The sequence below is a fragment of the Lepidochelys kempii genome, chromosome 1 (assembly GCF_965140265.1).
Source record: "Lepidochelys kempii isolate rLepKem1 chromosome 1, rLepKem1.hap2, whole genome shotgun sequence".
NCBI lineage: Eukaryota > Metazoa > Chordata > Testudines > Cheloniidae > Lepidochelys > Lepidochelys kempii.
The window spans coordinates 119,549,004-119,563,030 of record NC_133256.1 but is presented as its reverse complement, the minus strand read 5'-3'; the positions used below and the strand labels follow the sequence as shown (position 1 = coordinate 119,563,030).

The 14,027-nt window shown below is 40.6% G+C and overlaps 1 protein-coding gene and 1 long non-coding RNA gene across 7 annotated transcripts in view; one reads left to right on the top strand and one right to left on the bottom strand.

Moving 5' to 3' along the window:
- The window catches only part of LOC140914645 (uncharacterized), a 30,697-nt gene extending 29,998 nt beyond the window's left edge, over window positions 1-699 (top strand). For both annotated transcript variants that reach the window (XR_012159931.1, XR_012159930.1), the window contains exon 4: window positions 294-699. This is a non-coding gene — a long non-coding RNA (uncharacterized lncRNA). The remainder of the gene's footprint in view (window positions 1-293) is intronic.
- CNGA3 (cyclic nucleotide gated channel subunit alpha 3) overlaps window positions 1-14,027 on the bottom strand; it is a 60,615-nt gene that overhangs the window by 24,216 nt on the left and 22,372 nt on the right. For 4 of the 5 annotated variants that reach the window (XM_073352963.1, XM_073352953.1, XM_073352974.1 and 1 more), the window contains exon 3: window positions 3,124-3,240. In XM_073352963.1, coding sequence (XP_073209064.1) covers window positions 3,124-3,240 — 117 coding nt within the window. Of the gene's footprint in view, window positions 1-3,123; window positions 3,241-13,230; window positions 13,379-14,027 lie in introns of all 5 variants that reach the window. The other variant, XM_073352983.1, reaches the window with a different exon arrangement.

The window sequence follows — 14,027 nt, the reverse complement described above, 5'->3', positions numbered from 1 at the left end:
GGGCACCTCTCCCCGCTATGGCAGGTCCATGGTGGGGGAGAGGTGCCTCTCCCCACTGCAGTTCTGAGCCCCTGCATGGGGCTTAATAGGCAGCTGCGTGACCATGCAGCCGCGCAGCTTAGAGGAAATGTAGATTATTTTCTTGGTCCACCCTAAAAAACGTTTTGAATTGACAGATCTCTCTCCAGCTCTGTCATTCTTAGAATTTAGATGGTAACTCATTTGTGTGTTTGCTTGCTTTAACCTGTAAATAACTCTTTTTCCCCCCCTCTAGTTAATAACCCTTTACATAGTTTATTACAGGATTGGCTACGGGCCTTATCTTAGGTGTAAGATCGAGGGAATCCACTGATCTGAGATAAGTGACTGGTCTCTTGAAATTGGAAGCAACCTGAATGTGGTGTGATTTTTTAGTGTAAGTGACCATTTATCACTAAGCCCGGTTTGTCTGAGTGACAATAGGCTGGAGAATATAAGGGGACTGTCTGTGACTCTGTGTTAAGATTGTTACAGTGATCACTGAGTTCACATTTGTTATTGGCTTGGTAAAATCTATTTATAGAACATACCATCGGTTTGGGGTATCTGCCCTGTTTTTCCCAGTCTGCCCTGAGGTAGGCACCCCTAATCGTGAACCACTCCAGACAGTGTGACATCATCTAACTACCTTCCTATTTCACTTCCTACTGTTTGTAGTTTTGGCCTGTTGTGTCATGTCAATTATTAGATTGTAAACACTTCAGGGCAGACAATAAATCTATATGTATGTTCTCTAAGGTGTCTAACATACTGTGTACATTATGAATAATTTATTATGATAACTGGACTAGCCCCCAATATGAAAGCCACTAATTGCCTGTTGCATGTAACCTAGCATTTCCTCATCCTAAAATCCTAATGGAGCACTAGAACAACATAAACAAACACTCATGATACCTGAATAAGTTTTATCACTGCTGCATAGTTTCTCTTTATGTTCTTCCCACCCCAAGTTACATGTTCTTAAAGGACAATAATTGTTCTTTGTAAAAGTGGCAAAGTGAGTATTTTGCTTCTAAAATGTATCCAAATGACAATATTTGAGACTGAAATCCCCAGCAGTGATAACAGTTTATCAATGTAATAATCCACAGAGGAGACTATTTTCCTCTAATGGCAGCCCAGTCGGACAGGTGCTGTGCACTTCCATGCTTCCTAGACCTGCCCTGAGCAAACAACGTGCTGAAATGCTGAACAGAGAAGAACTTCTTTGATAGGCCCAGCAATATTCAAGGAAAGTTCTTTAGACTTCTCCAGATAAGCTTGCATTACATCTGTCCAGAATCTACAAGGTGGATAACACAGTGATGAAAACACTTGTACTTTAGCAATTTAAATGCTACTGTACAGTACATATGCCACTTGACTACAAATTCTCAAGGGCCTAAGACAATAGCTACTCTGAAACCTAGCTTCTGACAGACTTTCCTCAGAATATCTTACCTTTGAGTTGCAAAGGATAAAAAAGGAAGGAACATAGAAATCAGACGAGAGTTTTTCACATTCCTGTTTCTTTATTAGTTTCCACATTGGGTCAGTATCATACATATAATCTAAAGCCTACATTAATTACGGGACAGAATGTAATTCTAAGACTACAAAACAAAAACCTCACCAAGGCCACAGAATAAATGATACAGCCTTCACCTCATTGACAAAATATGAAATTAAGGTCCAGTATCCTTGTGCCTGTCTGGTAGGCTACAGTTTGTGGTTTGCACAGATAATGAAAATGATTCATTTGGTTGGTCTTAACTACACTAGAAAGCAGAACATTTTAAAGAGGCAGAGTCAACTCTTTTAGGCACCAGTTTTACAAACCTAAGGTCAGTCAAAAAGTTCCTAATATATATTTTAATTCCACTGAAAACCATTCACCAACAGAATTTGCACCCCACACATTGCAGCACTGTGTTATTGCATGAGAACCTGAAAGTAGAAGTAACTAGAAGCAAAAAGGGAACTGAGTAGTTTATTTTCCATTGTCCATGATGAAAGAAATGGAGAATAATAAACTACATTTGTAAAATGACTTCAGTTTTAATAATCATTGTTTCTTTTAAACATGTGACATTTAACTTGAAAGTGTCCCTCACATAATTAATGACTGGTTTCAGAGTAGCAGCCGTGTAAGTCTGTATTCACAAAAAGAAAAGGAGGACTTGTGGCACCTTAGAGACTAACAAATTTATTTGAGCATAAGCTTTCGTGAGCTACAGTGAAGTGAAGTGAGCTGTAGCTCACGAAAGCTTATGCTCAAATAAATTTGTTAGTCTCTAAGGTGCCACAAGTCCTCCTTTTCTTTTTATAATTAATGACTATATCAGAAGACAAACGGAGCTCTGAATTCAGTTGAAATTCTTTAGGTCAGGCACAGAGGCCCCTATTCAGGAATGCACTTAAATCCAGGCTCCACTTCAGACATGTGCTTAATTTCCAATGCACTAAATAGGACTTAAGCACATTCCTAAATATAAGCACGTGCTTAAGTGCTGTCCTGGAGAGAGGTGCTTTCCTAAATCTGGACCAAAGTCAGCACCTCCAACCTTTGTTGACTGAGGCTCCAAGTGCACCACAGACATAATTTAATCCTAAAAATACCCAGCAATCCCTGTATTCTCAAAGTCTACTGTCTGCTTTCTCGTCAGAGCCATCCATCATCAAGACTGGGAGGGAACAGTTATTACACTCTTATTACATAAGATTATATCCAGTTAACAGTCTGAAAAGAAACTTCTTATTTGTCCCTTCCCTTACTGTTTGACTTTACTACTTATTTTTCCTCCATATTCAATTTATTTTCAGTGTTGATTAAACCTTTTTCCTATTTGAATTAGAATGTGCTTTTCCGTCTGAGCCCACTCGCCAACTCCAGCACACCAAAAACTGAGCTATAAGTACAAAATTAAAGTCAAAGCCTCTTTTGTTCCATTTTATGTTCATTATAGGCTTTTCATGTTTTCAGATGGATTGAACTCATTTTCTAGTAAATCTATGACCACCATCCCTGTCCTCCCACATTCAACAATCTTTTGCAGACATGAGATCCTTTACTATTCGAAGTTAAGCTAGTTAGCCAGTTACCTAGCCATTGCTCCAGTGCCTGTGAATGAGCTCCTGCGGGATTCAGACAGGCCTCTTGTCTCCATGGAAATCTCTCTCTGCAATTCTGAAGAAGTGTCCTCACACAGTGAATGGGTCCTGCAAAATCAGTTTTAAAAAAGAAGGCTTTTATTCAGCCTACAATTAATTTGCCACTCATTCAATTCTTCCTCTCACGTAATAAAGGGGAGAGGGGAGCAATACTCTTCTCTCCATCACAAAGGCTACTGCAGCCGGGTACAAACTGAACACATGACAAGCATAGTTTACTAATTTTCTGTCGCAGTCTTGCACCCACTGAAGTCAATGGAAGTTCTGCTATTGATGAAAGCAGACACAAAAGTGGACTTTTTATTGATAAATACACAGTTCAAAGATAATACAGAATTTACTTCAACAGAATAGGGTTCAGTGTTGCCAATTACATGAGCTCAAAATTTATGAGTCAGCCCACCACCCCAAAAAATCATGAGATTGGCTTTAAGATTATGAGGTTTTAAAAATAGTGGTGAAACCCTGTTCTTATTGAAGACAATGGAAGTTTTAAAATTGATTTCAATCGGCCAGAATTGCATCTCATCCAATAAGTTCTGGGTTCTTTTTCATTACCTCCTGGTTCCTTAGGATTCACATTTTCAAACTCTTCTCTGCAACCAAGAGGGCTAGAAACTTTTTTTTTTAATGAAAGCTGAGATTCTCACATTATCACATGACTCTAGAATCTGGGGCTTTATGGAAAACACCAAATATCATGTGACTTGCAATAACATTGCAAGAGTTGGCAACACCCCAACAGAGGAAATTAGTTAACTAAATTGGGTGTATTTTCAGTGGAGAAAATGACTTGCACCAGCAGTCACGCTTACAACTAATATAGCATCTCTTCATCACCCAGTCTGAAAAGAACTCTTTTACCAAATTGTTCCAAAAACTATTGGGATTCTCCCCATGCTGACTGTTTTCTTCTTATTCTCTTCCTGATACAAAGAGATAACATACATTCTGCTTCATGTTGGAAAGGCTGTATAAATCTGACTCAGACCTCCTGTTATTGGTTTAGTATTTTATATATACACAGCGATCTTAGGTACCATTAGTACTATAATGTTACTGTAAGTACTGTTCACATTTTTTTCTTACGAGTCTTACAAATAATTTTAAGGAGAGAGTGGAATGAGAGTTCTTATAGCAATAACTCTAAGATTCAGAAACGCAGAGTGAGAAAAGAATGTCTTCTAGAGAAACAGATCCTACAGATGTCCAAGAAAGCCAGACCTGTATATACTGAGGGTAGAAGGACAAATGATTCCAGACAGAAGATTTCTCGTTCCAGAATCAAAGAGCATATTGTTCATCTTTTACAACCACCACAGCTTTTTGTTCCTGAAAAGTAGGACTAAGGGTATGTCTACACTGGAGCTGGAAGGTATAATTTCCAGCTCAGATAAACAAACCCTCGCTAGCTCCGATCAAGCTAGCATACTAAAAATAGAAATGTAGCCACAGCAGCATGAACAGTGTGGGTCGCTAGCTGCCCTGATTATCATCCCATCAGAGACCCTAGGTGGCTAACTTGTCCTCTCACTTGTGCCAGTGTGGCTACACTTCCATTTTTAGCTTGCTAACTTGATCAGAGCTAATGTGGGTACGTCAACTCGAAGTAGAACTTACATCTTCCAGCTCTAGTGTAGACATACCTCAGAATGGCACATCTCCTCAGTGATGGGCATGTGATCTCAGAAGGAACATATGTTTGGAAAGTCTGGGTTAGGGATTGGGCCACTAATATTGGATGCACATTCATAGGGCCTAATTCTGATCTCATTACACAGAGAATCCCTTTTCTGTGACTATACAACCTTTCAGCAGCCAGGAGGTAGAAGTGGCTGCTCCGAGAGAGAGGAAAAGGGTAGCTGGGGAGAGCAAGAAAAAGGCTACTGAACTGTTGTTAGGAAAAGAGCCTGCACTGGACACAGGTCAATCTTTGTGGGACAGGCAACCATGGGTGGAAAGAAGGTGGTGAAAGAGCCAGAGGATACTCTTGGGAGAGAAGGGACGCATCCACAGGTGAAGAGATATAGGACAGAGAGGAGAGCAGGCAGCCACAGGGAGGAGAAAGAGGAGGTAGCAATTAGGAAAACAGAACAAATAAGGGAAGCTTCATGTAGGGAAGAGGAAAAGTGGGGAAGTTGAGAAAGGAACTGGGATGGAGCAGGGAACAGAAAAACAGGAAATCATGAGGAGCAGAAGGAGAACATCAACCAAAGGTTCAGGAAGGAAGATAGTATGGGTGAGAGAACAAGGGTAGGGGGAGGAGCATGGCAGCAAAAAAAAAAAAAGCAGAGAGACAGAAAAGATCATTAGGACTCGGGTAAAAGTAGGGAGAGCCATGGAAAATATGGGGACAAAGAACATTTTTCAAAGGGGCAATTTTTCCAATAAGGTGGTGTGGGGAGAAGGGTTTAGTGACTGCTGAAGGGTTATAAGTGCATTCTGTTGAACTTCATATTGTTTTCCTGTGCCCTTTTTCTTTCGCCCTTCTAAGAAGGAAATAGCCTAAAATTCACAAGGATGTATACACAAGAACAGCCACCCAACAGCTGGGTGCCTGATAGACCTCAGCCTGTGACATATTTGAGTATTTGCCTTTGGCTAAATCTATACCATCTTGGTAACTATGACCATAGCCAACAGCAGTGATGACCAACTATCCCACAAAGATAGTTGGTCTACCAGAACCCAGTTGTATGAATACACCCTAGCTGCTGGCAAGCAGATGCAACAGTATAACCAAGCAAGTCAACAACAGTGTGTGAAGCCCTTTCCCATGGTGGGAGAAAAGGGCAAAGAAAAGTTTTGCAAATATTGGTTCTACCTGAGAAAGATATCCGATTGTAGAATGAAAGGGAGATGTGGAAATGTAACTGAATGAAAGAGCACAGAGAGAGTTGTTTCCTAACCACAGTCAAACCAAGAGTAGAGAAAGGTCAGTGGGTTGTAAGGCCTTGTCTATACACAAACTTGTAATGGTGAAGTTAAATTGGAAGGAATTAATGTAAGCTACATCAATATAAGTAGGGCCCTACCACATTCATGGTCCACTTTGGTAAATCTCACGGTCATAGCATTTTAAAAATCTTAAATTTCACAGTTTCAGATATTTAAATCTTAAATTTCACGATGTTGTCACAAATGAATAATATGTATTTAAAAATATAAATATGCAAAGCCCTTAAGTCAGTGTTTCTCAAACTGGAGTTCCTGACCCAAAAGGGGGTTGCAAGGCTATTGTGGGGGGTTGGGGTATTGCCACCCTTATTTCTGCGCTGCCTTGACTGCTGATCCTGAGAATCCTCCTGAGACAGCGCTGTTGGAACCACTCCAGCTGCTTGAGATGTCGTCTGTAGGTTACTCAGGTCTCACACCCATGGAGAAGGGTGGGAATGACAACTGCCCTGTAAATCAAAATCTTCGTACCTGTTTGCAGATTCCTATCATTGAAGACTCCTTTGAACAGTCTTCCAAAGGACGTGCTGGCACAGGGGATCCTGTATTCGACTTCTGTGTCAATTTTAGCCGTTTGGAAGAAGTGGCTGCCAAGGTAAAGAAAATGGTCCACATTTTGCAGGGGTTCTCTCTCCACTGATGGTGATTTCTAGAATACAAAGAGTAGTTTGTGCAGGTGAGGGATGGCAGGATACCTTGGTTTTCCCGATGTTGAGAAAGAGACCCAGGCTGTGATAGGCATCTGCAAAAAGATTTAGGGTGCTTTGCAGGTCGGCCTCTGTATGTGCAAGAATGACACAGTCATCTGCATACTGAAGGTCAGTGATGCCAGTTCTCGTGATCTTACATTTTGTTTGGAGATGTCAAAGATTGAGGAGTTGGCCATTCATACGATACTCAGTCCCGATTCTGTCAGGAAGGCAGTCACGAATGAGAATCAGGATCACGGCAAGGTAAATGGAGAAAAGTGCTGGAGCAATGACACAGTCCTGCTTGACACCAGTGCAACTGATGAATGGTTCTGTCTCTGCGCTGTTACACAAAATGGTGGCAGTCATTCCATCATGGAGTAGTCTGATGATGGAAATGAATTTCTCTAGACAGCCAAACCCACCCAGAACCCTCCATAGGGCATCACGATTGATAGAGTCAAAGGCCTTGGTTAAGTTGATGAATGCCATGAACAGTTCCTGGTGTTGCTCTCTGCACTTCTCCTGAATCTGTCGTGCCACAAAGATCATGTCGGTTGTGCCTCGGGATGGCCTGAAGCCACACTGTGATTCAGGGAGAAGTTCCTCGGCAAGGGGGAGGAGGCAGTTTAGTAGGATCCAGGCAAGAATCTTCCCTGCGATGGAGAGGAGGGCAATACTTCTGTAGTTCCCGCACAAAGATTTGTTCCCTTTCTTGAATATTGTAACAATGTTGATGTTCTTAACGTCAGGTGGAATTTCTTCACAGGTCCAGATTTTGTCAAGGAGTTGGCAAAGTTTGTGCTGGAGCATTGTTCCACCAGTTTTAAAAACCTCAGCTGGGATGCCGTCTGGGCCTGGTACCTTATGATTTTTTGTCTGAGTGACGGCATGCCGGACTTCCTCAGAACTTGAGGGATCAAAGTGTTCCATTGCTGAGCGCTGTGGAATAAACTCGATGGTGTCTTCAAAGACCTTGGATTTGCAGTTTAGTATGCTCTCAAAGTGCTCCTTCCAGCATTGTTTAATGACTGCATTATCCTTGAGGAGGCTGAGAGCATAAGGGGGTTGGGCCTTTGGAGCTTAGCCCATATATAGCTTTTGTTGCTTGAAAGAAGCTTCTCATGTCATCCTGGTCTACAAAACCCTGGATCTCAGAGGCCTTCTCTTGCCACCACTATTTCAGTAATAGTGTGCTGTGACACTTTTGTATTTTTATGTCTGATTTTGTAAGCAAGCAGTTTTTAAGTGAGGTGAAACTTGGGGGTATGCAAGACAGATCAGACTCCTGAAAGGGATACAGTAGTCTGGAAAGGTTGAGAGCCACTGAACTAAAGCAATTTATTTAAATGAGGACAAACCTGTGTAAGTTTTGGTACAGACGTACCCTTAATGTACCTGGAAACTTAATATAAGGAATCCCAGAAGAAAAGTTGGCAATTATACAAGAATCAAAATGAACAATGATTAAAATATGTTGTCCTTGTCCCCTGACGGTAGGACAAGAAGTAATTGACTTAATCTGCAGCAAAAGAGATATTAGGGAAAAAGTTCTAACTACATATCAGGGTAGTTAAGCTCTGCAACTGGCTTCTAAGGGAGACTGTGGAATCCCCATCATGGGAGGTTTTTAAGAACAAGTCAGACAAACACCTGTTGGTTTAGGTATACTTAGTCCTGCCTCTGTGCAGAGGGTTGGACTAGATAATCTTTCGTGGTTCCTCCCAGCCCTGCGTTTCTATGATTTCTATAAAAACTCTCTCAACAACCTGGGTTTTGGTGCCAGCACAGTTGTATCTTAATTAGGGCTGTCAATTAATCGCTGTTAACTCACGCAATTAACACAAAAAAAAATCAACCGCTATTAAAATAATTAATCACGATTAATCACAGTTCTAATCACACTGTTAAACAATAGAATACCAATTGAAATTAAATATTTTTAGATTTTTTTTCATTTTCAAATATATTGATTTCAATTACAACACAGGATACAAAGCGTACAATCCTTACTTTATATTATTTTTATTACAAATATTTGCACTGTAAAAATGATAAACAAAAGAAATGGTATTTTTCAATTTACCTCAGACAAGTACTGTAGTACAATCTCTATCATGAAAGTGCAAGAAGTAGGACTGAGTGGACTAATAGGCTCTAAAGTTTTCCATTGTTTTATTTTAGAATGCAGGGGGGAGGATGTACATAATTTTACATTTGTATGTTCAATTTTCATGATAAAGAGATTGCACTACAGTACCTGTATTAGGTGAATTGAAAAATACTATCTTTTTTTTTTTAACAGTGCAAATATTTGTAATCAAAATAAATATAAAGTGAGCACTGTACACTTCGTATTCCGTCTTGTAATTGAAATCAATATATTTGAAAATGTAGAAAACAACCAAAATATTTAAATAAATGGTATTCTATTATTGTTTAACAGCGTGACTAATCACACGATTAATCAGGATTCATTTTTTTAATCACTTGACAGCCCTAATCTTAATATTTGCTGGTGTTAGATCAGGAGTTAAGTAAGCAGCGGACAAAGTCCCACTCTGTAAGACCCATCGCTGGATGGGTCACTACAAAAACTAATTTCCCCCTGCTGATACTCACACCTTCTTGTTAACTGTGTGAAATGGGCCACCTTGATTACATTGGCCTCATTAGCACTACAAAAGTGATTTCCACCCCTTTTTGTCAACTGTTGAGAATAGCCCACTTCCACCTTAATTGAATTGGCTTGTTAGCACTGACCCCCCACTTGGTAAGGCAACTCTCATCTTTTCATATGCTGTGTATTTATACCTCTCTACTGTATTTTCCACTCCATGCATCTGATGAAGCGGGTTTTAGCCCACGAAAGCTCATGCCCAAATACATGTGTTAGTCTTTAAGGTGCCACAAGGACTCCACATTGTTTTTGCTGATACAAACCAACACGGCTATGACTCTGAAATCTGTAAGACAGATCTATTGTGCGAGGCCTTCTGGTCCATGGTTGCCTCTTCAGTACACTGGAGCCCACTCAAACTGGAAATCTGCAGTCTATTGTCCCCCTCCCCCCACGTGCTTGAAATGGCTTAAACATGTATAATATAATCACACTTTGCACTTCAGTAGAGCCCTTGAGACTCTGCAGATTCAGCTGGGGAGCATGCAACTACCCATCCAGTTGCTAGTGTTAGCTACAGGGAACATATTAACCAGCTCTTCATCAGCTGCATGAGCTTTGTATTTAAGTCTGGGAGTTGATTTTGATCTATAAAGCTAAATAGTTTTAGTCCCGCTATTTGAATGATCAACTTTCAACCTAGTTGAGATCAGATGGAACACTCAAGCTAACAGTCACCAGATTTAATCACCTAGAATCCAACCCAGTGCTCACTGAAATCAGTGGAAAGACTTCCATTGACTCAGGAGACATTGAATTACACCCCCCTCCACCCCCCCACTCTCCCCATGATCAGGTATTCTTAGTGTAGGATCCTTGACTCCAGAATTTACCTCCACAGCTGCTCCATCAGAGCCAGAATCTGCTTAATTTCAGGAAAAGGAACAAGGCCCAGCTGCTTCCTCAGGCTTTGGCTAAGGGACTGGTGCTGGGTGGGTAAATTGCTGTGTCACTGTATTTTGGGAGGTCTTGTGTTTTGTTCTTGGTGCCTGACTTTTGTTCTAAAAAGGTCATTAACCCTATTAATGGTTGTACACATGCTGTCAAGGTTCCTCCCCCACTCTGAACTCTAGGGTACAGATATGGGGACCTGCATGAAAAACCTCCTAAGCTTATCTTTACCAGCTTAGGTCAAAACTTCCCCAAGGTACAAAATATTCCACCCTTTGTCCTTGGATTGGCCGCTACCACCACCAAACAGATACTGGTTACTGGGGAAGAGCTGTTTGGAAACGTCTTTCCCCCCAAAATACTTCCCAAAACCTTGCACCCCACTTTCTGGACAAGGTTTGGTAAAAAGCCTCACCAATTTGCCTAGATGACTACAGACCCAGACCCTTGGATCTTAAGAACAATGAACAATCCTCCCAACACTTGCACCCCCCCTTTCCAGGGAAATGTTGGATAAAAAGCCTCACCAATTTGCACAGGTGACCACAGACCCAAACCCTTGGATCGGAGAACAATGAAAAAGCATTCCGTTTTCTTACAAGAAGACTTTTAATAGAAATAGAAGTAAATAGAAATAAAGAAATTCCCCCTGTAAAATCAGGATGGTAGATACCTTACAGGGTAATTAGATTTAAAACATAGAGAACCCCTTTAGGCAAAACCTTAAGTTACAAAAAAGATACACAGACAGAAATAGTTATTCTATTCAGCACAGTTCTTTTCTCAGCCATTTAAAGAAATCATAATCTAACACGTACCTAGCTAGATTACTTACTAAAAGTTCTAAGACTCCATTCCTGGTCTATCCCCGGCAAAGACAGAATATAGACAGACCCACAGACCCTTTGTTTCTCTCCCTCCTCCCAGCTTTTGAAAGTATCTTGTCTCCTCATTGGTCATTTTGGTCAGGTGCCAGTGAGGTTACCTTTAGCTTCTTAACCCTTTACAGGTGAGAGGAGCTTTTCCCTGGCCAGGAGGGATTTTAAAGGGGTTTACCCTTCCCTTTATGAGCTTATTTTATCAATAAATATATGCTCCGTAGGCATGTATGATGTGGATTTGTAGCTTAGGAAAAATAAAACCCTTGTGAGAAGGCTGTACTGAAGTGATGACATTCCACACTCACAGAAATGGGTTCTCTAAATTTACAACTGGATTAAAAAAAAAAACCTTAAGAATCTATCAGATATCTTTGTTTCTGAAAGTGTCATTCCAACATCGGCGAAGTAATTGCAAAGAAATTAAACCTGACTCCACTCATTTATAAAAGTTCAAATCAAGAGTAAACCTAAAATGAACTCCATTGCCTATAAAAACACAAAGATGTATATAAATTAGTATTTTCCTGATTTTCTCTCCCATGCCCTATGCATGCTGCTAGTCCTCTTAGGGCCAGATCCTGCAACTGGCTTTATCCAGGCACAAAGGTCAGCTTACAGGAGCCAGTCGCAGGTTCAGTGTTCTAGTTGCAAACTCTTCAATGTTTTATACAGTGCCAGGCACAATCCTCATAAGGGCCTCCAGTTGCCACTGTAATATTAAAATAATAATTATTATTGTTATTGTTGAGCCAGTGAGTTACACTGGTGTAAAAATCAATATGAGAGAAGACTATGGAGCCACTGAACAAAAGACAATAGGTTAAAAAACAAACACTCTTATTAGCTCATTTGTGCCTTGTAGGCCCAAACCATGTTAGACACGGTAAACAGCCATACTAGCACAGTGTGAACTACGGCACTGTGCCTCAGGGTATGTCTACACTAGGGAGACTATGTGTTGGCATAACTATGCTGGCATAGCCCCTTAGAGTAGAAGCACTTACAGAAGGGGTTTTTCTGTCAGTGTAGGAACACCACTGCACTGAACAAATTTAGCCGTGTTGATGGATGCCCTCTTCCATCAGCATAGACCAGGCCTCTGAGAGAATCAATGGTAAATCAACTGCTGCTCCACCCTTCAGGGGGGTGAAGTCTGCAAGCCCACCTGCAGTTGTCCATATCTTGCTCTAACCTCCTCCCATCCCTTCTGGGTATCTGGCAGAGCTAGTCTGGACAATGCTTACCCTGGTCCATGCATAGGAGGTGCAGGTGTGGAGGCTTCATCTTGCCCTCTTAATGCATCCATGGAAGGCCTACCCTAATCTGGCCCTAAATTTGCTTTTGCAAATATTTGGCCTTTGAGCAAAATGAAACAAAATCATTTTCACCTGCAAAAGACAGCTTGATTTAATGGAAACACTTCAAGGATCTGACCCAACTTTTAATGTCCCCTTTTGAGCGACTGATGCCATTTAGACATCTAACTACTCGATTGTGCCTCCATATCAACTAGTTTGATATCCCTGTTATGTCAACCGCACCCATACATTATGGGAGGCTGGATTTTAAAAATCAGAGCTAGAGTTTTTTGGTACAGTGGACTAGGTAGGTAGCACACTTTCGCTCTCAATCACACCCGTGAGTTACAGAGAAAAAGCTTCCAATGTATGTTGTGTGGGGCAGAGACTACCTCTCTTGCCAGTATTGACAATTCTCACTACATTTGATGTTTAACTTAAAGCCCTAGCTCTTGGAGACCTGTTATTACATGAGAATCTCAGTTTTCAATTTCTTAAAAAGAATTCTTTTAGTCCTCTTAATCCTCCATCTCTCCAGTATGCTGCAGGGATTCTAACTCCCCTCCTATCTCCTCAAACTGGAGAACGAGAGACATAAGGGAACCGGAGATGTGGATTTCCACTTATCTATGATAATGACTCACCGTTTATAACAAAAGCCTTAATGTGGGTTTGGGGATAAGAACCACCTTTTGAGATTTGTGAAAGACAACATATGAAACAATGCATCACAGCACATGAACTCCTGAAGTTCTCCATACACCGACTCTCTTTGCCACAATTCCAAACTTCCTGAAATTTTTTACAAACACGTAGGTTATAAGCTATATTTCCTGTTTTCATTTCAATCACATTCGTAACATTTTTGCAAACAATTGCATGAGCTTCATAGAGTGCTTCAGTAGTAACAAAAAATTCACAAGTTTGTCTCGTTGCTTAGAATTACATTCTTACTCACAGGCTGACTAAGCCAAACTACGTTGTCTCTTGATAAATATATCTCAATGATTGTATATCGTTTCAGACTGCTACTTGATGTTCCAAGGGCATTTTATATTTTCTAGCAATCATCTTACAACATTTCTCTCTTTGTCTTACACACACACAAGAATATCTAATCCAATTACCTTTAATAGGTCATCTCTTTTAAAGGGAGATTACATCTTTTTCACTCATCTGTAAATTCTTGTAATTAGTATTGGCCACAGCAAACAGAATGTTTGAAACAAATGCTTTTCCAGGATTACCCTCATGCTGAGAGAGTGTAATTCATGTGGTATACATGTATATTTAAGCCCCATTAGCTGTCATAATTAAGTCTTTACCTCAGATATTGTCACTGAATGCAGTGACTCGGGTATACATTTAAACCTTTAGAAAAATGCACTCACAGCTGCATCAGTAATTTTGTTCTGCAAACTGTCAATCACTGCTATCCTTT